We start from the raw sequence: 26,657 nt of genomic DNA on the forward strand, positions 1-26,657 counted from the left end.
TTTAACCTATTTCAGATTACTTGCTGTCTTGGGAAGAAAGGAGGTGAGGGAGGGAGGAAGAAAAATTTGGAACAGAAATTCTTACAAAAATAACTCTTGAAAATTATTTTTACATACACTTGGAAAATTTTTTTAAAATACCATTTGAAAAAAGTACACTTTTCATGGACTAGGATATGTGAATGTTGTTCCCTTCTCTGACACTGATTCATCATGTGACTTTGAGCAGATAACTTTTTGACTACCGGTCTGAGATTTTTTTTATCTGTGACACAGGGGAAATAGATAGTTTTTAAGGTTCTTTCTAAGTAGTAGAACTTTTGCTAAAGGTATTTTTAAAATATGAACTATTGTTATTGGCATTTGTAAGAGTCTTCACAACTCTGCACTTTACCTTCTTGCCTCTGTTTTATGTGTTATGTTTTATGATAAATATTCAGTGATTAATAAACATCAGTTGTATGTGAGTTATGGGATTCCCATCTTTGTATCCTGCACTGAGTCCTGCTTTGTCCTGATTCATCCTTATCTGTAAAACAAGAATATTCACACTTGCATTCAACATCTGATATTATTGTTGTGAGCAAAATGTTTTATAAAATGTAATATGCCATAGAATTCTTTTCTCTCTAGGCTACCCTTCCCCATTTGTGAACAGGATGGCTAACAGAAAGCACATTTGGATGTAGGATAAGAATATAATTAGGAAAAAATTATAAAATATTATTACTAACTTACAAACTACATGACCTAGAGGCAGCACGATGCAGCAAAAAAGAGGACTGAATTATAGGTCTTGAGTTTGATTCCTGATTCTGCTAGTTATTGCCTTTGTCACAAAATTGACCAAAGGAATTAAAACAATCCTGGGCATCTTCCAAAAGTAGCTACAGCTCACACATGTCATTTGTAAGTGGAGTTACCCTAGGCAATTCCAACAAAAGATGGGTTGCATTGCTTTATATTAAGGTCTCTGTCATAAGAAGTACTCAAGCAAGGAGCAACAAAGTAGAGTCAACACTACGATGTCATAATATAGAAATATGTTTAAAAGAATTGTGCACATTTAACCTATTTCAGATTACTTGCTGTCTTGGGAAGAAAGGAGGTAAGGGAGGGAGGAAGAAAAATTTGGAACAGAAATTCTTTGCCAAGAAAACCCTAAATGAAATCATGAAGAATTGGACATTGAATGAATATCACCACAAATCAAACATGATTGAAAAAAGGCAGAAATGATATAATGGAACTTACACTAAACTTAGATTCAGACAAATCTTGACTGATACTTACTTACTTTGTTACCCTACTCAAGTCATTCAGCCTCACTTGAATCTCAACTCTCTCATCTACCAAAAATAGAATTAATAAAATCTATGAGTTATCATTATGAGATAATTCTGTGTACTTTTTATGATGTATGAGATGAAGTTGTAGAAATAGCACTGGAGAAAATAAAGACAAGAGCATCACTGAAGCAATTCAAATATAGAGATTAATCCAGGGATGAAATGATATAACTTCAAAAGTACTGAGGAATTGATTCTCAAGCTATCTGAAAGCAGAGAAGATAACTAAATGAATAAATTGAAAATTGCAGATGATATGCTCAGAGAAAGCGGAATAGGGCAACAATAATTACCAAGTCACTTATCATTCTTGCATCTTTATGAGAATGATCTCTACACATATCCAGGGTATCATTGATTGAAATATGAAAAGGGAAGACCGGATTTGCAAATGGCATTTTATAACAAATCTCTTCTTTTCAGTCTCTCAATCGACTGAGTGGTGCAGAGATTTCAATTTTACTCTACTAGTTTATTCATCATAGGAAAAAGGCATTTGATTCAGCAGAGTTAAAGTCTGATGGGCTTTTGTCCAGAAAAAAAAATAGCTCTTCTATATCATTTACAATTATGCAATACACCTTGGTAGATGAGTCATCTTATTATAGATCATAACTTTTCTCAGTGATCCTCTGATTATCAGTGTCAAGTGACACTTGAAACAGAGAGTTATATGCTCCCACTCAGAGTTCTTCACTAAAAATGATGAGTTCTTCCAAATTCTCCTATTTGTGGCCAATAAGATAGTGATTGCTTCAAGCTTTGGAATGTTACAGAGAAGAAACTTTCAAAAGAATTCAGCCTAGCAATCTACACAGAAAAAACCAAATGGATGAATTGGCTAGAGAGGGCTGGCAAACTACAACCCAAAGATCAAATCTGACTCACTGTCTGTTTTAATATGGATTATGAGCTAATGTTTGTTTTATATTAAAATAAAGTTTATTATATTTTATTTCATAGAAATAGACCTGAAATACAGGTGAATAGACAGAGCATTAAGACGGTCCAGCACTCCCCCCCCCACATATCCACACACATACCTACATGATAAACAGTAATTAAATAGAAAGAGAAGCTTTCATTTTGAAAAAAAAAAAAAGGTGTTTCGTAGTTTTTTCCTAAGCTAAACTGTGAATAAAATTTTAATAAAGTAATTTCTCTAGTAATTTTGTATGGCTACAAATTATACACATGGTATATATAAACCAACACTGATATGCAAAACATTTGCTACCAAAATTTTATCTTATGGCTTAAAAAACAATTTTTGTTACATTTCTCAATGTTTTTTCTTTCCTCTTCTTCTATTATTGACTGAATTATCTTCACCCTGGTTACCTGTGGCTGTCACACTGCGTTTTAAAGGCTGAGCAGTTCTCCAATACAAAATGGCCTACCTACAGTCTAATTGGGACCAGGAAATAGTGACATAGATGTCAATATCCCATCAGTTCAATCTTTCAGTATTAAGGAGGAACACTTCCTGTGTTATATAGTGAAGATAATTTTTAATTCTAATTAAAATCATCAAACATTCTATGGTAGATGAAATAGCAGAAATAGCTTGTTTCAGAAATCAGATCATCTGAATTTCAGTATCAAGTAAAGCAGAAGACGGTCCTGTGTGCTTGCCAAGATGTTGGCCATTAGAAAAAATTATATTGGCCATTGACATGATAGAAGTCTAGCCCAGAGGGCTTTGGGTACTGAGAAAAATGCTGAACAATGCTACACACTCTGGTCTAAATCAATACTCCTCTAGTGTGGTGAAATGATAATTTGTCTAAGAATGAATCTCAAGAATGGAAAAAGAAGGAGATTCAAATGTTACCAGCCTTGTACTCACTAGTAGAGGAAATTCTATTTTATCACTGCCTCTTTAGGTTACCATAGAGAGCTCTTAATGGCCTCAGGGTTATTTTCCCTTCTGAAAATGGAACATAAATTTGAAGAATATAAGCCAGAGGAATTTTGGCATTCTTAGCTAGTAGGTGATCATATCAAATACCTACCAATAAAGAGTCAAGAAAAAGAATTCCTGGATAGCTGTGGATTCTAAGGATTCACTAGGAACCCAAACTCTACCCCCCTTTTACAGCCAATCACAGTCCTGCTGCAAACAACTCCTCTGGCATATTAATAAGAATAATCATTCTGATGATTTGATCAAAGAGTTGTCTCTTTTTTCAGCCTTCATACTCTTGATGTTAACTGGAGGCATGGGAGAGGTACACCAAATCAATTTAACAGTGACTGCAGTGAACTCATATGTCCACATGGCAGTGATACCTCCATCTTTGCCCATTGCCTATGGTCATATAACAAGAATATCTCAATGAGGTTTATTCCTGACTTCAGTCTGGTACAGATTCCCCCAAAATTATAGCTGTAGTATCTCTTAATAATTCTCAGCAACAGCTTATTATCATACCTCAAGTATCCTGGGCAAAAGTGCAAGAATATGGCAGCTCAGAGTCAGCCTTCTGTACAACGCATCTTGGTCTGTCATCCCCAGCAGATACTGCTCCTACTCAGAAACAATTAAACTGGATGTGTTTTAAACAGCATGAGAGATGGATCTAAAGATGATTTCCTGACTTATTCTCCTCTCCAACCTGGAAAATGCTGAAGATTATTTTTTTCCTGGAGCTAGGATACTTGCATAACTTTTGTCATAGAGAATTCTTTTACTTTTGAAGAGAAGAATTGTCAGGGCTGGAGCAATCAGCTGAAACCTCTCAAGCCAAAGAAAAAGAAGAAATAACCAGAAGGCCTCCAGTAGGGGTAGGATTAAAATGATTAGCTTAGTAATACAAATTCAGGGATTAGTTATCAGAAATATAGAGCATAAAGTTGAAAAGATCGAGTTGGGGAATAGAGAACATTTCAGAAGCAAAAGTTCATACTAGAGAATCAAAATAGACAAGGAAACTTTATGAACAACTAAGCAGGATTCCCAAACCTAAGGGGAAAGAAGAGGATTCAATTTTAACCAACACTTGTAGTTTTTGCCACATACATGATATATGTGTTTTTTTTAAATACCTGCATGTGAGGTAACTCTTCCTCCCAACTTCCCCTGAATGAATTTTAGCTAGACAGCTCCCTGCCATCATATGGGGAAATGGCTATCTCTAGGTAGCAGCAGACAGTAGACTTCCTTAACTTCTATTAGACAATGTGCCTGAATTGTGTTGTTTATAATATCCTATCCCCATCAACTCCAACAGCATATTAGATATAGAAGGGACTTAATATAAATTGAACTTCCTAGTTGAAATGATCCTTGAGTAGAAGTTATATATTCCCATTTGGTTCAGAACCTCAAGTAGTGGTATAATTCACAGAATAGGGAACTTTGGAAAGATAATATTGCCAACGTAGCATTGAAGAGACTATTAGAGTATTCCACAGGTGTGAAGATAAAAGCCTGAATTTCATGGTGGTTATGGAAATAAGAAAAACTATGCTTTTCTTGATAATGACTCATTTTCACTTAGAACTTTAAAACTGGAAAAGGTTTTAAAGATCAAAGGATCCCCCTTTCTCATTTTATAGATGAGAAAACTGAGGTTTAAAGGAGGGAAATTATTTATCCTAAATTTTATAAGCAATTAGTGTTAGAAGCAAATAATACTTTTGTCCCTTCATTCCAAGTTTCTGTATCATACTACTATGAAACTGGGTTTGGGGCAGGGGGCAAGGAAGTGGGAGAAGAGGTAAGGACATTTGAACCAAGATTTTATACTCCATTCCAAACTCCCCAAAGGATGACCTTATGGAATAGTTGACCTCAAGAAGCTGAGTACATTTATAGCTACTACTGCCTGCTGAATGTTTTGACTTAAGATCCAAAGAGATTTGCATTGACTCAATAGATATAGTATTTTAGTCCCTTCATATCTCAAAAGAATAACATGTAGTCCTCTAGTCTGTAAACTCTGACAGTCAGATTTCTCATATCCCATTGCTCTAAGAAGGACCAGGTTTAGAATAAAAAATACGGAGTTGAATCTCAGTTTTTCTACATAGTATCTATATAACTGTAAGCATGATATAATAGACAGAGGAGTTGTCTGAGAGGTAGAAAGAACTGGTTTGAATCTTGTAGAAGATACTCGTTAACTCTAAGTCACTAAATCAAATAAATATAAATATAAATAATAATATAAATATAAATATAAAATCAAATAACATTGAAAGATTTAAGAACCTTGATAAACACAATGATTAGCTATGCCTCCAGAGATCCAATCACGCACTTCCTGACAAGAGTTGATGAATTAAATATATAGATTGAGGTATGTTTAATTTTGAGCCTATCCAAAATGGAATTTTTAAAAATGGACTATGTATATGCATTAGTATATACAAGGGTTTTCATTATTTTTTTTCTTCCCTGAAAAAAGAAGCAGAGGAAATGGGAGACAGAAGTAGAGGAATACAAAAGGAGATTGAAACATCAAAAGTATAAAAAGAAAAAGACTCAAAAAAGCTTTGTAAATCAAATAAATCAACATAGAGAATCCTACAACTAGAAAGAATGATGGATAAAATCTCAAAGACAATATAGAATTCTTTTTACAAATATTATAATATGCAGGAAAGTGAATAACTGTCTAATAAAAGATAAAGTCCTGTGGACTCAGAGTAACAAAAATCTTTAGAAGATTTAGAACTCTTGCTGCAAATATTAAAAAAAAAAACAACTAGCAGATTACAAAGATGAATCTGTAAAAAAAGAAAGAAATTAGAGGTGGATAAATTTGGAATAAAAATACTGAAATAGAGAAAATTTTGTCAAATGAGGAACAAGAAACAACAATGTAAAATAAATAATGAATTCAACATAAGATAGAGAAATTGACTTTGAAAATACAAAAAGATACAGAATTTAAGGCTCCAGAAGAACATGGAAGCTGTTTTTTTTAATATATGTGAGTACTGTAATCAGGAAGCAAAGTGTGGAAATTAATCAGTTTCTGAATATAGACAACAATTCTGCTATCAAGAGAATTCACAGATCATTGCCTTTGTGCTATATGTAAACTTGAAGACATGTGATAATCAAATTTAACAATTTCAATGACAGATAATAAAGTATACAGCAACTAGTGTCTCAACTACTTAGAGAAACACCTTCAAATATCAAGGAAAGAAAACTTGTAAATCATAAGATTATTCCTCATCCATAAGAAATTACACAAAAGAGCATAAGTGTATTTCAAAAGAGCAAAGGATCTCAATTTGACCAACACAGTAGTGTTCTTTAAATTCATTAAAAATGATACCATCTTACCTTTGTCTTATTATGTTGGTTTATTTGTATTAGCCACATTTTAGGAAGCATATTGGTGAGCTGGAGAGCATTCAGGATTATGCAACCTTACTATTCATGCTTTATGACAACAGTTGAAGAAATTAGAGTTATAAATCCTGAAGTAAAAATGACTTGAATGAGGAGAAGGTGATAGAGCTCATCTAATAAAAAAAATTATAATTTCATTATGAAGGAGAAAAATTATACTTGTTCTGTGTAATCTCAATTATCCAAAGGATCAGAATCGGAAATAATGGGCAAATGATTCCCATTGTGATGCATTGTTAGACAAAAAAAGTATGAAAATTTTCTTTTTCAAGTTTTTTTTTAATTTTCTAGTTATATATGAATAAAAAATATTTGATTATACATGTACACTATTTTTTTTACATATTTATGAATCATGTTGGGGAAAAAATGAGAACAAAAGAGAAAACCATGAAAGAAAAAGAAAAAAGAAAAAGAAAAGTTATTTGAGTTACATTCAGTCTCCATAATCCACTTTCTATATTTGGGTGGTATTTTCTGTCCAAAGTTTGAAAATTTTCTTAACAAATAGAATGATACAAAAATTAAAATGGTTTCCTTGAAAAGTCTTTGGCTTTTCCCTCACTTGAGATCTTTAAGTACATGGTAAATTTGTCACATATGTCAGAGTAAATTCTTGGCTAGGTAAAATTCTCTGAAGTTTTTTCCAACTCTGAGACTCTGTGATTATTTAGTACAATCTTTAACACTTTATGTTTTAATATCTTTTAGAGCTTTGAAATTCCATATCCCAAGATTTCTTCTAGCTAAGATATTCTTTGATTCTGGGAGGAAAGATTATATGAGATTTGACTGTCAGTTATGTCTCCAATGTTGCTTTCTTTTTTTTATTATTATTATACCTTTTTATTGACAGAACATATGCATGGGTAATTTTTACAACATTGTCCCTTGCACTCACTTCTGTTCCAACTTTTCCCTTCCCTCCCTCCACCCCCTTCCCTAGAAGGCAGGCAGTCTCATACATGTTAAACATGTTAAAGTATATCTTAGATACAAGATATCTGTGTGCAGATCTGTATAGTTCTCTTATTGCACAAAAACAATTGGATTCAGAAGGTAAAAATAACCTGGGGAAAAAAACAAAAATGCAAGTAGTCCACATTCATTTTCCAGTGTTCCTTCTCTGGGTATAACTGATTCTGTCCATCATTGATCAATTGGAACTGAATTGGATCTTCTCTTTGTCGAAGATATCTATTTCCGTCAGAATACATCCTCATACAGTATTGTCGTTGAAGTGTATAAAGATCTCCTGGTTCTGCTTATTTCACTTAGTATCAGTTCATGTAAGTCTCTCCAAGCCTCTTTGTATTCATCCTCCTGGTCATTTCTTACAGAACAATAATATTCCATAACATTCACATACCACAATTTACCCAATCATTCTCCAATTGATGGGCATCTACTCACTTTCTAGTTTCTGGCCACTCCAAAAAGGACTGCCACAAACATTTTGGCACATATAGGTCCCTTTCCTTCCTTTAAGATTTCTTTGGGATATAAGTCCAATAGTAACACTGCTGGATCAAAGGTTATATACAGTTTGATAACTTTTTGAGCATAATTCAAAATTGCTCTCCAGAAAGGTTGGATCCATTCACAACTCCACCAACAATGCATCAGTGTCCCAGTTTTGCCACATCCCCTCCAACATTCATCATTATCTTTTCCTGTCATCTTAGCCAATCTGACAAGTGTGTAGTGGTATCTCAGAGTTGTCTTAATTTGTATTTCTCTCAACAGTAGTGATTTAGAGTATTTTTCATGTGATTGGAATTGTTTTAATTTCAAATAAATCTCTAATATTCAATAGATTTTGTCTTTCATAAATAGCAGATTTCAAGGTATCTCCCCTCCACTTCCAATGGACCCAATTATCTGTGTTAGTTGGTGTTTTACTGTGAACAGTATGCAGCACAACAAAAATAAAGAGGTATCTTCCCCTGGGAATGTTCTCCTAGAGATGTTCCCAATGGATTTAAATGGAAATATCTTCAATCTTAATGGTAAATATTAAACACTAAACAATATAATTCAATGATCTTTTAAGTATATCAATTGTAAGATTAACTTTTATAAGTCTTTCTCCTCTCTCCCTAACCTCCTTTTTTTTCTTCTCTTCAAGGTCTATTTATCAACTGATTTAGGAAAAAAATGGATCCTTCTTCAAGAACGAGTGACCAAAGACCATGTTTTCTGGTAAGAATTTTTTTTAAGCACAAACCTGAAATTCAAACATGAAATCACTTGGTTTTTTTTCAATATTTCTCATTTCCTCAGTAAGAGTCCTAAGGATATTGAGTGTCAAGATCCCATTATCTTCCAAGAGAATAAGAGGTGTTTTGGAAAGTTTGAGCAAACTTAGAAAGTTATATCTGTCACCTATCTCATGACACAGAGATAATTTTGCAAAACCCATTTATTATTCTTTGTGCTTTATGATCCAATTTATAAGCTTTCCCTGTAGAAATAGTGTACAAGGGAAGATAACTAGAAGCACATGGAAAAATCCATCCAATAATACCAAATTCTTAGAGCTCCACTGGCCTGCCACAAAAAAGAGCCCTCTGACCTTCTTTCTCCTATCAGTGCATTCAGCTCTATAACCATAGTGCAAGGACAAGTTTGGGGAATACCAGATTAAAGCTTCTGAATTCTGTTTTATATTCTGCCTAAATGTACTATCAATGTTGGAAAAATGCTAATATCCTCATAAGAGGTTCTGACAAACACACACATACACATGCTGCCCTTTGTATCCACATAATTCAGCTATTCTGTCTTCCTGATTCTCTTCTTCCTCATTGTTCGTTCTCTCTTTTTTTTCTCCTGGATTAAAGTCTTCTCTCAACAAAAATTCTGATCAATTTGTTAAGTCTCCTAGTGTCAACCACTCAAAAGAGGTATAATTTCACATTCTAAGGGGAATTTGAATTTTAACTAGAACCAGCCTGAAAGACAAAGTTTAAGTAGTAGAATTTCAGCCATCAACAGGAAAGTTAAATAGATTTAGGGTGGAAGGATTTCAGGACTTTCTCAGTGCTGGTGAGATAATGCTGAGTGTCAGCTTCTACCAGTGTGTGTATGCCTTCCTATTGGTAATATTGTTGCTTGATTAGACTAAATTGATCTTAACAAATGTGACATTTTGAAGAAATCTTTCTAAAACAAAACATAGGCCAAAAATAAATAAATAAATAAATAAAACAAAACATAGAAACTGTTGGCCAAGCATTACTGCACATCTCAAATTCCTACTTCATCTTTTCTTGTATTCACAGAAAGTCAGAGCTAGAAAGGAACATAGACATCTTCTAGATTAATTTCCTCACTTTATCAAGAAGTTCAAGATATGTGATATGTCCTCCCAACGTCGTGCAGAAAGCCAGTAGCAAAACCGGGATTAGAACCTCCATCTTTTAATTCATAGTTCAATTATCTTGCCATTATAACTCATTGCCTTTCAGAAAGAGAGAGAATAAAGCACTGAACTTGGAGTAAGAAAGAATAATCCCTGGCTAACTGTCTGATTCTGAGCAAGTCACTTAAACTCTGCCTCAGTTTATTTTTCTGGGTATTGGAAATAATAGCACCTACCTGCTTTGCTTATTGTGAGGATCAAATGAGAATATTTGTAAAGCACTTTATGGATCTTAAAGTGCTGTGTTAATGCTTTTTGTTAATTGTTTTCATCATCATTCTAATGTGCTATGGTTCTGGGTACAATGCAACGTTCCAAAAGTGGAATGCATCACTTTTTCCAAATGTTCCAACAAGTGATAGGTTGCAGTTCATCAAAGAAATTATTTAGCTTTTTTGGTCTTTGGTTCTTTTCCTCTGAAAATTGATCTGGTTAAAGAAGATGATTTATAAGTTTCTTTCCAAATGTAATTTTTATAATCAGTAAAAACAATTCTAGATTTGTGTTCAGAAGAAGTGTGATATTAAATTCCATCTCTGACCCCTACTGTTTGTGTGACATTAGGAAAGTCACTTGATCTTTGAATCAACAAAATGTAACCTTCTTGTAAGGATGACCTTTTTCATTTTGGGTATTTGCATCCCCAAGATCTAGAACAATAATGGATATTGTTGAGTTTATCTCAGAATCAAAGCTACCAGATGAAGAAATGAAATAGTAGCTTATGAGATTTCAGGCCTAATTGGATGAGAGACATTCAGGAAAGAGAAGAAGAGCTGAAACTGTGAATTCTTCCCAAATAAATTACCCCTATTAAATAAAATAATTTCATAGTTATCTACTAGTTGCATCAGTTAGGATAACAAGGATTTTCCCAGGGAATTAGCATAAAATTGAATACAAACTGAAATTTGGAAAACCGAGAAGAGACTTTTAATTAAGGGCATTTTGAATGCTTCTGATTCTATTACTCTGCTGCATGATACATGTAATATTTTGGGAGCTATTATCAATGCAAATAAGTAATTATCATGAGATGTGAGATGCTTTCTTCCAGATACACAGTGTACATCATGTTCTTATCTCATTTTTGGATAAAGCAAAAACCCTCAAATTTATAGAATGTTAATGGACCCCAAGGATCATGGAATCTAGCCATCTCCTTTTGCAGATGAGGAAACTGAGGCCTAGACAGAGACTGGAACTTGCTCGATGTTGCACAAACAAGGACAGAGCCATTATCAGTAATAAGGACTCATAGTTTCCAATTAAATGTTATCTCCTCTTAATTATATCACATTAAGTTATTTGTCTATGTGGCTTGTTTTTAGTTCTGAACAGATTTCAATAGTACAGAGAATTCCTGTTATAGAAAGGTCCTCTATTGAGGCAATGTATCAATTTCCCTAGACCTTATAGTCTTAGGTCCCGGGGCTATTAAGAGGTTAAAAAACCGTGCCCCATGATGTTGACATGTGGCAGTGGCAGAAGTTAAACCTTTTGTATTCTTAGCTATAGCCCAGGGCAAACTTATAAAGATGTATTGTTATGACATAGAAATTGAGATTAATTTAAGAATCCCTTGGCTAAATTTTTGTCTCATAATTTATGACCAACATAAAATTTAGTATATTGGAATTTAGAATTTCAAGACTTGGAAATATGAGTCTCAGCTCTGTCACTCTCTGTGATTCTGTACATGACATTAAAACTCTCTGAGTTTCTATTTTCTCATCTTTCAAATAGGTACAAAAATTTTTGCAGTGCCTAATTCACAGACTGATTGTAAATAAAGCACTTTATAAAATTTTATATGAATATTTAGTCAGTCAACAACATTTATTTTATAAGCATTGAGTTATTTTATGGAAAGGGAAATTAGACTATATAATAAATCCACTATTGTATTCCTTCTTTACCTTATTGTGATATAGCTGTGACTCTGAGTTCCCAGATTCAATGCCCAATGATCACAAAGTCTGGCAATTGTACCAAGCTGGAAAAGCTTCAAATATGTCATTAGTAATTGATTATGTTTCTTTGATCTAGGAACCAGTCAAATTTGCCAGAGCACTTAAGGAGCGGAGGACTTGTTCTCTGCTCTAACAGAGAGAATACTCTCACTGATGGATCATTTGAAGTCTTGCATAAATTTTAAAACCCTTTTACACTTAGAATGCTACCTTTCCTATTTCTTCCCCTTAGAATTCCTGGCTTCTTTTATATAAATACTTATATAAATGCAGAATGAAGTTGGTCCATAAAGCCTTTCTTGATAACTGTTGCCTTCACCCACATTACTAAAACCTTCTCCTCTAGGATAACTCTATATAATGTAAACTCCTTCAGGATAAGGTCAATTTTTGCTTTTGATTAATATTGCCAATGTTTAGAACAGAAAGAAACTCATATGTGGGAAGTGTTTAACAAATGCTAACTCATTTTTGGTTGCATAATAGTGCTTGTTCTCACTACTATTTGATATCATCATCATCATCAATAAACACACCTTTCCAATTTTTCTACATATTTCACCATCTTTTTTTAATTTTAGATCTTAAATTTTTATGGCTATGAGGAAAATAGGAATTTCTGTGTCTGAAGAACAAATGTTACGTATAGACCTGGCAGAGATCTATAATTTCCTCAGTATATATAGGAAAGGCAGGGGTCTAGCAGAAAGAGAGCAAACATCTTTTCTCCTCCACTACATCATCACCCCCAAGCATGAATAGCATGTCTTTCAGATTTTTCAGCATTGGGTTGATTAGCTCTCAAGGATTGGGGACCAATGACTTCTAATTCAGGCATGCCTAAGGGATTAGAGAAAAGTTTAAATATTTTGAAAGTCCCAAGAATAAGAACAAGAGTTTTGATATGAATTTGTGTGAATGAATACCCCCAAGATTTTTGATTCAGTGGATGCTATGAGCAAATCTCACATTCTCCATATATGTATTTTACATATTTCAGAGTGAAATGTTAGTCTGGAGTGACTAAGTTTGGTAAAGAGGATGAATGTAAACATTTTCCAATAAAAATAGAAAATAGAAAAAAATAGTCTTTAGAATGAGGAAAGTGATAGGTGATAGAACTGTTATTTCTGGGGACAGATCACATAAGAAGTATTATATTCAACTATTTCCACAAAATTGATTTTGTTTTACCTATTTTTTTAGTTTTAAAAAACCAAATGTTTTATTCAAAATGACATTAAATATCATAAAGTGCTTTGTAAATTTTTATTTTAAATATTTAAATTTTTATTGTTGAATTTGGTTTTTGCATTGTGTTCATTTCCAGATATAATCATCTAGTTTATAGTTAGGTGACCACTTATTAGGGGTATTCTAGAAGCTATCCATAAGAGAGAAGATAAGTGAAGTGAACTCTTATTTTCCTTTGAACATCATGATTTCATGAAACAATTAGAGTTAGAAATTATATGATTGACAAGGAGCTACTGGGAAATCTAGAGATCATTAGCCTAGAAATAAGAGGGTTTTTTTTATTTTGAAAAAAATATATATTTTATTGATATAATTTATTTTTATATTGCCTAGATTTCTGTCTGTATCTCTCTTCCTCCCTTTCTGCTCCTGACTCAGAGAGGCATGGGGAGAAGAGAAATATTAAAAATCAGCAATATTGATCAACATATTGAAAAAAATCTGAGGTTATTTATAGAAATAGACCTTTACCTTTGCAAAAGTATTGGGAACCCAACCTTCTTTTGGACCATTCTCATTCTTTATAATTTTTTAATATTCAGTTTTGATTGTGGGAAGATTTTCCTTCCTTATTAACATCATTGGGGTCATTGAGTATATTGTTTTCTGGGTTCTGCCCACTATACTGACCATCTGTTGATGGAAGCATTTCCACATAGTCTAGATGACTCTCTCAATCCTACTCATGCTGGCAAGACAAGTCACTAAAGAAAAGCTGACTGCTTTTTACCTGAGAGTTCTGGTGGATCCTGAGTGACTGAGGAATGGTTATTCAAAGCTAAGAGCATAAGCCCACACCAATATACTTAAAAATTATTCACTGATATCTGTAAAGCAACCAAACAACTCTAAACATATATTTGCTAAAGTGGCAACGTAAAAATATTTAGTATAAAATTTACCCTAAGGTCTGGGAAATGAATTCTCACAAATATATATGGAAGGTAAAATGAAATCAAAACAAGATCAATGCATGACAAAGAAGGCTACAGTTCCTGAAACTTCTTTGGAAGAATATTTTCTTTCCTCTTTTTGTTGGAGTCCCATGAAGTATCTTATAGATATGGCATAACTTTCTGCTGGACAATTTGTATAGTCCTAAAGTTTTATTTCTTCACTTTGACTAATTTGTCCCTTGCTCCCTATGAAGGCTACTGTCAGTCATTTTTGTCCTAGAGTCATTGCTAAAATAAAAATGAAAAATCCTAATTTCCTGGATCTTCTGAAAATTTAAAGATTTTTCTCTGGTTGATTGGTGAAGGGTGGGGAGTAGATAGAGGAGGAGACATAGCTTCCTCTCTTCCTTCTTCCCCTAAACAGTTCCTTTTTCTTGGACTGGATATGCTGGCCTGACAGTTGAATGCTAGAAACTAAACTGGCTTTCTCTTTTATGAAAATGCTAGAAGACATGACTGAATCTCTTTGAGAAATTCAACAGATTTCCTGTGTCATAACATTTTATCCATCCAATGGGTAGAAGCATTCTCTTTCTTGCCACTTTAGCTAACTTGATTAAATTTAGTTCAATTTCCCTTGTTTGATTCCATAGAAATTTTAAGGCAAAAGAAACTATCATCGGATTAGTTACCTCTCTGATGGGTGGAGGTTATTTATTCCAATATCACTATATATGCCCATCTTTCTTTCAGTCTTGCATCATTATTGTTTATTTACTGGGTTTAAAATGAAATGCCACTCTTGCTTCTCTTTTGTTATTGATTTGGAACATCTTGTTCATTAATCTTCAAATCCTGTCTCAGATACTTACTAGCTGTGTGACTCTGAGCAAGGCATTTACCCACTGTCTAACTCAATTTCCTCAACTATAAAATGAGGAAATAAATAGCACCTACCTTCTACAGTTGTTCTGAGGATCAAATGATATATTTGTAAAAATTCTTAGCACAATGCTTGGCACATAGTAGTCATTTAATAAATGCTTATTTGTTAAGAGAAAAGAAGATTTAATGGAAAGTTGACTGTTACCTTCAATTATCTGAATATCTAAAGCAGGTGTTCTTAAAATGGAATCATAAACCATTTTAAATTATATTTTGAAAACTATATTTCAAAATAATTTTCTTTTTGTAATCCTATGTATTTTAGGTTATATACTTGAAAGGTTATTCCAAGACTGGATACAAATTGGGAAACTAGATTGACAAACAGTTCCATGATTCAAAAGAAGGTTAAGAAGCCTTTATGTGAGTCCCATGTGAGTGGGGAAAAAATAAAACAAAGCATGACAACAAACTTGTGTTTGATTCTGAAAAACAGAATGAGAATAAAGGATTGAAATTGTAAATAAAAAAAATAGATTGTAGTTGCATGAAATGGAGAACTTTCTCATTCTTAGAGTTATCCAACAATGGGATCAATTTAAACTGATTAATTGTTGGGATTTTTATAAAGGAGATTCATGTTATTCATCATAGGAATTAAACCAGAGATTTAAAGTTCTGAGAATAGTTCCAGTTTGGAGAGTCTAAGGATTCAGGGCTGATCTGTCTCTTTCAGCTTTGCTCTCTTTGTATCAGGCTATCACACTGAGTTCACATCACTGAGAATCTTAGAATTCTCTTTAGAGGGAAAGGGGGAGAATAGCAGGGAAGCAAGCTGAACTATTCCTTACTGAAAAAATGAAAGTCTGTTTGAACTATCAGGAGTTCTTTTCCTGGCTCCAACGTGAATCTAAATTCTAACCAAGTCTTCTTATCTTGATGTTTAGGGACAAAATAAGAAAAACATATTATTAGAGTTGTACTCACATGTAGAGAGACAGATAAAGACAGAGACTCAGAGAGACATAGACAGAGACACAGAGAGACATAGACAGAGACACAGACAGAAAGACAGATTCAGATTCAGAGACAGAGACAGATTGTAGATAGAGATAGAGAGAGGCAGACAGGGAACAGATAGAGATAGAGACAGGGAGACAGAGAGAGACAGAGATAAAGAAGCAGACAGAGACAGAGACAAAGACAGAGACAGAGAAAAAGGCAAAAAGAGAAAAGGGAAGATAGGGAGCAAAGAAGACAGAAAGGCACAGATATACAAATAGAAAAGAATGGAGAAGTCTTGTTTTTTCTGGGGTTTGCCATTCTTTTTTCAGCTGTCTTCTGAGTGCAAACTACAGGAGGGTGACAGGAGATGGAGGCAATTCATTAAAGTTCCCATATCACCCTTTCCTGAACTTACAAACATTCAACCAGACCCCAGGCAAAAAAAAAGAAAGCACTTCTGGATTGAAGTTTCCTATGGGGACTTTATTGTGGTTGGAGATTTCATTTAGAGGCATTAATCAAATCATATCAGTAAGTATTTCATAAGCACCTCACACTTTTGAAGGGCTATCTCTGGAGTGAAGGGGAAGTATCATGTTTTTATACTGGATTCCCTACCAAACTGAAAAAATAAAATAAAACAAAATACACAAATAACCTTTCTATAGAGGAAATAAGAATCCCAATACTTCTTTCCTTTCTCCCTTTTCATTTCCCTTTCTTTCTCCTCTCCTCCTCCCTTTTTTGCCCTCCTTCTGTCCCTCTCCATTCATCTCTCTGTGTTTTTCTCTATCTCTGTATCTGTTTCTGTCCCTTTGCAAAATACCAGCACTTCTTGCCTGTTTCTTGTAAAGCAAGGTCCTTTTAGCACAAATAGCAATAAAAAAGTATGAACTATTGTATCTTCATTCATTTCTCTATCACTACCTCTCCTTTCTGTCTTCTTTCCATTCCTCTCTACTCTTCATTCATATACATATGCATACAAATGTGTGGATATTTGTATAACATACTTTCAGGAAGAGATGTGGGTTAAATATACCCTTCTGTGTTTGTGCCTTCATGCATCTTTCAAATCATTCCTGTTCTAAAACATTTCTTGGGTTTGCTAGGTAGCCCCCAAATCCTATTTTTCCCAGGGAAAATATTTCATATTACATGTTCTCTGTTTCTTCCTTTTTCCATCTCATGTAGATTTCCATATTAACCATAACAAGAAAATGGTATATTTACCTGTTACTTTCCAAGCCTAGAAAAATGATTTTCTCTGCCTGTCGAATAATATTTTTAGTTTCCCACTCTCCTTGATATGTTTTGTTCTCCCCCCCACCCCGCACAATGTGTCTTTGTTTCGATGGGAAAATGATAGTTTTATCGTTGTGGATGGGAAAACAGGGCTGAGGAATACTGGAGCACCTCCCTGCCTTACTTGAAAGCCCATGTGGGTTATCAATCACAGGGCTTAGTCATTAATGTCAACTGTCCTGAGATTTGAGATGTCCAAGTGCCAAGTGAATGGGGGGCAGGGAGTTAGGAAGGCAGAGATGTTGTGCTTTGGGGTATGGGGGTAGAAAGAAGGAAAATTGAAATATTTTTTCATAAAGTTGGAGTGACTGAATTCTCTGTTACGCTATGGTGGATTCAACCAAAAGCAACAGACTGGAGCACTGGACATTGCAATTTTTTTTTATATCAAAGGAGAATGGCTTATGGGATAGCTGTTCAGTCAGAAAAAAAGCAACCTGCTCCCAGATGCTGATCAGGAAATTGGTGATAACTCAAACATATTATTATCTTGAGTAAATCAAATTATTTTTCCCCAAGTATCTCAAATTGCCAGGAGCCATTATCCTTTAAAGCTAATCAGACTAGACTGCTTGGCAATATAGTGTTAAGAAATAGAAAATTTCTCCTGGTCCAAAATGACAGTAGTAGGAGTTTTGATATGGCCTTAGTGTTGTAAGCAATAAATAAAACCATTTTTGACTGCATTTCCAAGGAGAACTTTGTCCTTGAACTGACACTGTGAATTACTGAAAATCAATTTTCTGTCCAAAACTCAGAATCATTAAAGTTTTGATAAGCCTAACACTAAGTGATTGCATTATGGGTAAGAGAGAGCTGCCTTATCCAGAGGCACCCTTGTTTGCTACTAAAGATAGTGGCTTTAGAGCCATATTCTTTGACAACTCTATCCAGACCAGTCTGAGGACACTCTGGCTATTAATCATGGAATCATGGAAGCCTGACCATCTCTGAACAACTCCCAAATACTCTTCCCTCCTCCTGAAAAAAAAAAAAAAAATATATATATATATATATATATATATATATATATATATATATGCCATATTAAATATATATTAAACTTTCTATGCAGCCTTCCTTTACAGTGGTAGGGGTGGAGGGTCTGAAATAGTACCATATTTTCCCAGGGTCTTTTGTCTATAAAAACAATGCATTTTATCCATAAGACATCCAGAATCCAGATCATACTACTAAGCCCCAGTATTATTTCTATTGGAATATACTTCACTATAAAACCTAAGCACACAAAACTTCTCATTGATTCCTCAATTAGGCCACTAGTAAATCAGATCTTCCACATCAGAATATCATAACTTTAGAAAGTATTTTATGTATTATATATATATATATATATATATATATTATATGTTACATATTATATTAACATATATATATCATAATTCAGAACATAACTTTGGCCTCAATATCTCTAATTATCATATGTTACCTTCCTATGGCCCTTTTCTACTGAAAAATGATAAACAACTTCTTTAAAACTGTCTTGCATCTAGAAGATATAGAAAAGCTCATTAGTATTCAAGAGGTTTTCGGGCCGTGGTAGGGAAATAATCCTGATTACCAGTTAGTAGACAAAGGATTAAATCCAAATTCCTACTTTATTAGAAGGGTAAACTTATTCAATTCACAACTTCCCTATACCTCAGTTTTCTATTCAATAAAAAAGGAAATAATGATGGTCTTCCACTTTATCAAGGAAAATGCTTCACAGTCATTAATGCTTAATCCTTAATTAATAATATTAAATAATTACATATAGTATATGTGTATTAATGTAATACAACATATAGGTAATACTTAATAATAATACTTAAGCCATAATCTCAATACAGTTTATTATCTAAACAAATTACTATGATAAAAGAATCTTCTCTCTGTAGTTCTGGAATAGTTTCCCTCTATTTTCTTTCCTTATAGATATGTATTTATTAATAAGTATACTATAATATCATTATATTATAATAATAAAATAATGATGATGATGATAATCATATTTGTATAACACTTCAAATTTTTGCAAAAAAAATTTCTCCTCAAAACAACTTTGTAAAATAAACAAAGTGAAAATGTTATACCTAAAAAAATTGTAAATGGAAAGCATTATTTGGTAATGTGAAGCTGAGGATTGTCTTTACAAATCTAACCTTCTAAGATTATTTTTTAATAACTTTTTATTGCTAGAACCCATGCCAGGGTAATTTTTTACATCATTATCCCTTGCATTCACTTCTGTTCCGATTTTTCCCCTCCCTCCCTCCACCCTTTCCCCCAGATGGCAAGCAGTGCTTTCCATGTTGAATAGGTTACAGTATATCCTAGATACAATATATGTGTGCAGAACCAAACAGTTTTCTTGTTGCACAGGGAGAATTGAATTCAGAAGGTATAAATAACCCGGGAAGAAAAACAAAAATAAAAGCAGTTTATATTCATTTCCCAGTGTTTTTTCTTTGGGTGTAGCTGCTTCTGTCCATCTTTGATCAATTGAAACTGAATTAGCTCTCTTTATTGAAGAGAACCACTTCCATCAGAATACATCCTCAAACAGTATCATTGTTGAGGTATATAATGATCTCCTGGTTCTGCTCATTTCACTTAGCATCTGTTCATGTAGTCCTCTCTGTATTCATCCCGCTGGTCATTCCTTACAGAACAATAATATTCCATAATATTCATATACCACAATTTACTCAACCATTCTCCAATTGATGGGCATCCATTCATTTTCCAGCTTCTAGCCACTACAAACAGGGCTGCCACAAACATTTTGGCACATACAGATCCCTTTCCCTTCTTTAGTATCTCTTTGGGGTATAAGCCCAGTAGAAACACTGCTGGATCAAAGGGTATGCACAGTTTGATTTCTTTTTGAGCATATAACCTTCTAAGATTATACCTCATCTATCTTAATGGACTTTCCTCTTAAGTTTCTATTAAAATATTATGCTTTATTCTATATGTCTCATTTGTCCATTAACCATGTGATCTTGGACAAGTATTTTACTTTCCTTAGACCCAAATCTCCTCATATACAAAATGAAGATAATAAACAAGCTGATCTTAAATGTCCTTTTCAACTCTAAACAACTAAGTTCTGTGTGGTAAGGGTTTTGTCACCTCTGACTATCTGTGTCTGGTGTGGTAGAGCCATCATTCACATTGTGTAATTTCTATTCCTTCTAATTCTGATATTCATGAAGACAATTTCTACTATTCTACACTTTTGTGATGGAAAGTCCAGTTTTCCTGATTGGGTCAGTGTGAGATTTGAATAACTAGTGATGAGGTTTGTAGATATCCTGCTTGGAGTTTAACAAAGAATAAATTTCACCTTGAGATTTGAAGCTATTTGCCTATAGGTCAAAATGATTGATGTTTCTCTTCCATATTTTGAAATATAAATTAACTGCAGGGGATTTCCACCCTTCCTCTCACTGTATATCATTTTCTTCTCTATAAGATGAAATTGTGATGGAGCTCCTGCTTGCTAATTCTTGCTCAGAGTAGTTCATTGATGTTGATGAAATAAGCCAAGACTGTTGCTGCAGCAAAATACTTGAGAGAACAGCTTCTAGAAAACAGGAAGCTAACCTAGCAATGATGTTGTGCTTAAGGGATGGTCTGAAACAAAGATTTTCTGAGGGAATGGTAGCCTCTCAATTTTAGATGGATGGATGTGTTAAAAGATGCTGCTTTGCTTTATTGAATGGTAAGATGATGTTGTCATGAAAAAGTCATTGAACTTTATATCAGAGGGTATCTTTGATTCTGTGACCATTCACCCAAGTTCTCCATCAAAATGGAGAACTCTATTTTTCTAGTCCTTGGCCCCCACTACCCACCATAGAAAGTCCAAAGTCGCTAATTTGGCATCCTTGGTTAAATTTCTTTGTTAAAATCCTCTTTAGCTTCTCTATGAAGACTTGTCTGCTATCCCTAGCCAAAGGTGATCAACATCTCTTTATATCTTACATATCTTAGATCAAACAAGTACTATAATCTCCATTTTAGTAAAAGAAAGACACTGAGAGATAAAGTGATCACAAGCTAATGAGTTTCAGAGTCAGGATTTGACCCCAATTCACTTGTTAGCATTTTTTATGCACTATATCATGATTCCTCATATACAACTACACCATTATAGCATTGACTATGAAAGTCTACATGCAGGAATGAAGATTTCCATTTTACAGATGAGAAAAGAATTAGACAAGTTAGTGGTTTGGACAAGATTGCAAAATGACACTGCTGACAGGAAATTCTGGACTGTGTTTTTTATTGTGCTAAACAAAGTGGACCTACTTCTTTGTATGTTTATTCCTTGATGCTTTGATATGCCTGGAGAGACCTAGAATAACTTTTTATCTACCCCAAGCTTTGCTAGTCAAAACTCTATCCAACTTTCAAGGCTCTGACCAAGTGCCTCAAGAAGTGTCCCTTGGTTGCCCCAGCTTTAGCTTTCACATAACAATTCCTATTTTTAGCAATTTTGTTTGACAATTACTTTAATATGTTTTATTCTCTGATTTAAAGCTATTCAAGGACAAGGACCATGATTTTCATTTTATTTTTTAAATTTATGGAATAAAACGAGAATTTCCATAATATAGAATAAATAAGATGATTTCACATGAAATTATAAATCTACTATTCCCAACTTTCTATTCCTTTCAAATATATATCAAAATAGTCATGTAAATTTCTTTTTTGTTGTTCCCTCTCCACTACCCTAGCAATGGCCATGATTAGACATAAATCACAAATAGGAGTACGTGCATATGTATGCATAACAATGCATACATATACATATATACACATACACAAAATATATATTATATATTTACATATATGTAAAATATGTACATGTGCATATAAATGTGTATGTATATGCTAAACGATTCTATACATACTTCTATTTATCAGGTTTTTTTTTTCCTGGATGCAGATAGTATCTATTTTTTCCTATGTCCTTTATAGTTAATTTGATTATTTATAATAGCCAAAGTTTATTTACTCAAAGTTGTTCTTAAAACAACATTGATGTTACTGTTCTTTAACAAAGAAATTTAACAAGTTCTCTTGGGTTTGCTTGTTTCACTGTTATTTCATACAGTTCTTCCTGTGTTTTTTTTTTCCCTAAAATCACTGAGTTCATTATTTTTTGTAGTATTTGTATACAGATGGATAAATGATCAATAACAAATAGTGATCGGAGAAAGTTTGCAGAAAAAAGGTAGCACTTCTTCTGAAGGTTGAGTGAAAAAAACAGGATTTTGAAAACCAAAGATGAGAGAAGCACTTATTAGAATAGAACAGTGATGTGCTAATGTACAAAGTTGGAAAATGAAATATTGAGGCTGTTGAACTAGTTGTAATCTAGCTATTTTAGTGTTTCAGGAGTGTATACTATGCTGTAAAGGTTGGTCAGAACCAGATTCCCCCCCAACTTAATAGTATTGTTTCTAATTACATGTAAAGATAGTTTTCATGTAAAGATTCATTTTATAAGATTTTGAATTCCAAATTTTCTCCCTCCACTTCCCCTTCCCCAAGATAATGAACAATCTGATATAGGTTCTACATATGCCGTTACATGAAACATATTTCCACATTAGTTATGTTGTGAAAGGAGAATCAGAACAAAAGGGGAAAATAATAAGAAAGAAAAAACCAAAAATGTTAAAAATAGCATGCTTTGATCTGCATATAGTTCTTTCTCTGGAATGGATGATATTTTCAATCATGAGTCTTTTGGAATTGCCAAATATGTCATAGTTGACCATCACCCAATTTTGCTGTTACTATGTACAATATTAAGAGGATCTTATATCTCAGAGTAAATTTTGTACTTTATCTTAGGAGGAATCCACTGAAAAATTTTGAATATAGGGAATGACATTCATTACTTGTACCTTATAATAGTGGTCTCCAAAGCTGGCTCTCTAGGAACTGTGACTTGTCTCAAAAGGTACTTCTGAACAACTATTCTGAGGGTTGTGTCTTATACTCCCTCAGAGAGGGAATTTTGTTTCCAATACAGCTTTAACCTTTTGTATCCTTCCACTTTTTTCTTTTCTTCCTCTTTATAAAATCTCAACCTATAATTACTTTATGACCTAAAATTGTTCTAGTCTCCCACTGTATCCAGGGCCATCTCCAGTCATCCTGTTTCATATTTGGCCCCTGGACCCAGATGGCTGTGAAGGAGAAAGTGAGGCAGGTGACCTTGCACAACTCTCCATCACTTAAGTTCAATTTATTTGCATGTCACAGCATCACCTCCATGATGTTATAGTCCTCTTAAGAATGAAGCACAGATTTCCAGGTAGTGCCAAGATGGCAGAGTAAAGTCAGGAAACTACTCCAGCTCTACCAGTTTCCCTCAAAAATCACATAAAACCAAGTATCTGAATAGAGTCGGACAAAATGAAACTGCTCTCCAGCTCAAGATAGACTGAAAAAACTTCAAGAAAGATCAGTCTCACTGAGGTAAAAAGGGTATTTAGATCAGCTCAGACAGACTCTGAGAAAGATAGTGAGAGGGTCTTAATCACAGCAAATCAGCAATGAAGACTTCCAGTTATGGTTCAGTAGAGTAGAAGACCAGTGGGGCAGCCTCTAGTCCAGCTCAGAAGGCAAATTCTGGGAAACTAGGCTGTTCCCTGAAAAGAGCAGACAAAGCAACTCCCTGGAAACACAGGGGACCTCTGTGCTCAAAGCTAGGGCTCAGAGCTGCACAGGAAACATGGAACAGCACTCCCTTTATCCTAGGAGCAGAATTCAACCATAAAAGTAAAAAAAAAAAAAAAAAAAAAGAGGAAATACCAAAAGAAAAGGAAAGAAAGTAAGCAAGAAACAGAAAAGAACCTTGACAATAGAAAGCTATCATGGTGTCAGGGCAGACCAAAATGCAAACTCAGATGAAGACAGAATGTCCAAAGAAGAAATCCCAAAGAATGATAGGAACTGGTCTCAAGATTAAAGAAGCTTTTTGGAAGTGCTCATAAAAGACTTTTAAAAGTAAATAAGATATAGAAGAAAAAATGAGAAAGGAAATGAAAGGAATGCATGAGAGAGTCAATTGGAAAAGGAAGGAAGGAAAAGCATGTCTAAAAAAAACAATTAAAACAGTAGAATTAACCAAATGGAAAAAGAGATACAAAATATAACTGAAGAAAATCACACATTAAAAACTAGAATAGGCCAAATGAAAGTAAATGACTTGAGATGGTAAGAATCAGTAAAACAAACTAAAAAGAATGAAAAAAAATGGAAGAGAATGTGAAATAACCTCATTGAAATAACGGCCTACCTGGAAAGTAGAACCAGAGGAGACATGTTAAAAATTATTGGCCAACCTGAAGGCCGTGACCAAAAAAAAAAAAAAAAAAACAACCCTGGATAACAATCTTCAAGAGATCGTTAAGGAAAACTGCCCCAATAATCTGGAAACAGAGAGGGAAATAGTCATTGAAAGAATCCATTCACCTTCAGAAAGTGATCCCACAAGGAAAACACCAAAGAATATTGTTGTGAAACTCCAAAACTACTATCTCAAAGAAAAAAATACTGCAAGCTGCCAAACAAAAACAATTCAACTATCAAGGAGCAACAGTCAGGATTACCCAGGATCTAGAAGCTTGTATAATAAAGGATCAGAGAGCCTGGAATACCATATTCCAGAAGACAAGGGACCTAGAGTTACAACCAAGAATTAACTACTCAAGAGTTAGCATCATTTTTCAGGAGAGGTGATGGAGCTTCCAATCATTCTATTGAAAAAAAAAAAAACAGACCAAATAGAAAATTTAATCTACAATCACAGTACTCAAAAGAAGCATAGGAAGATAAACAATTTCTGAAACTTGATCTTATCAGTTTGGGCTCTAAGAAGGAATAATGTAATCATTCAGTTGGGTATAGAAATTTATCTAAACCTATAAAGAAGTAGGAGGAATAAGAGGAAAAGAAAATGGAGGGACAAGACAGAAGGAACGGCAGAAACACTAGGGAAGAAGTAAAGAGAAGGGGGAAAGGGTGATACTAGATAAAGTCATGGATGAGGTGGAGTGAGTTTAAAAAAAACCACTACTAACAGAGGGGAGAGGGTGATAGGAGATAAAGTAGGGGTTGGGGTGGATAAAAAAAAAAAACCAAAACATGACTAAGAACAGAGTAGAAAGGGAGAACAAAAATATATAGAAGGGAAAAAAATTGGATGAAGGGAAAAACAGAGTTGATAATCATAACTGTGAATGTAAATGGGATGAACTCTTCCACAAAACAGAAGTGAACAGAAGAGCAGAATAAAAAAAAAAATCCTATAATATCTTGTTTACAAGAAATACAATTGGCACAGGAATATTATTCTTCTATTAAAAAATGAACAAGCTTACTTTAGAAAAGCCTGTAAAGATTTACATGAACTGATGCTAAACAAAACAAGCATGCTAAACCAGGAATCCATTATACACAATAATGGTAAAGATGTGCAAAAATCAACCATGAAAGGTTTGATTTTTCTTAGTGGTTCAATAATCCAAAGCATTCCCAATAGACTTTGGAGAGAAAATGCCATCTGCATCCAGAAAAATAACTAAGAAGATTCAATGTAAATCAACACATTCTATGTTCACTTCTTTTTTCTATATTTTTTAAAATCTCTCCCATGATTTTTCCCTTTTGCTCTGATTTTTCTCTCCCAACATGATTCATAAAGCAATGTGTATTAAAAATAAATAAATTTACTAGGAAAAAAGAGAAAACTATGAATGAAGACCTAATAAGATGAAAATGCTTAAAGATAGGATCACATTTATACCATTGTTGGAAAGAATCTATACTAATAAAATTTTTGATCCATTAAAATATCAAAACCTGCCCAGCTGAACTCTTCAGTAGAATTTACCCACATAGTTAGCATTCCACATGACCACATTCCCAATCATTGTTTCAATATATTATGAATTGGCATAAAAAATTAAATAGAAATTTTTAAGGAGTTTTGTAGAAACGACCAATGACATGCAAAAGCTAGCAAGTAACATGGAAAAAGTTTAAAAACTATAAAATGTATAAAATATATGTATAGTTTTGTATAGTATCAACATTTTATCTTTTATATTACAATGATTCAGATTGTCACTGGTGTGAAGGAAGAGCCAAAAACGT

At 33.7% G+C, this 26,657-nt stretch overlaps 1 protein-coding gene across 4 annotated transcripts in view; it reads left to right on the forward strand.

The window, feature by feature from the left end:
* SORCS2 (sortilin related VPS10 domain containing receptor 2) overlaps nucleotides 1-26,657 on the forward strand; it is a 1,241,960-nt gene that overhangs the window by 1,008,332 nt on the left and 206,971 nt on the right. For all 4 annotated transcript variants that reach the window (XM_051965561.1, XM_051965559.1, XM_051965560.1 and 1 more), the window contains exon 5: nucleotides 8,849-8,922. In XM_051965561.1, coding sequence (XP_051821521.1) covers nucleotides 8,849-8,922 — 74 coding nt within the window. The remainder of the gene's footprint in view (nucleotides 1-8,848; nucleotides 8,923-26,657) is intronic.

Source organism: Antechinus flavipes, chromosome 6 (assembly GCF_016432865.1).
Source record: "Antechinus flavipes isolate AdamAnt ecotype Samford, QLD, Australia chromosome 6, AdamAnt_v2, whole genome shotgun sequence".
Classification (NCBI taxonomy): domain Eukaryota; kingdom Metazoa; phylum Chordata; class Mammalia; order Dasyuromorphia; family Dasyuridae; genus Antechinus; species Antechinus flavipes.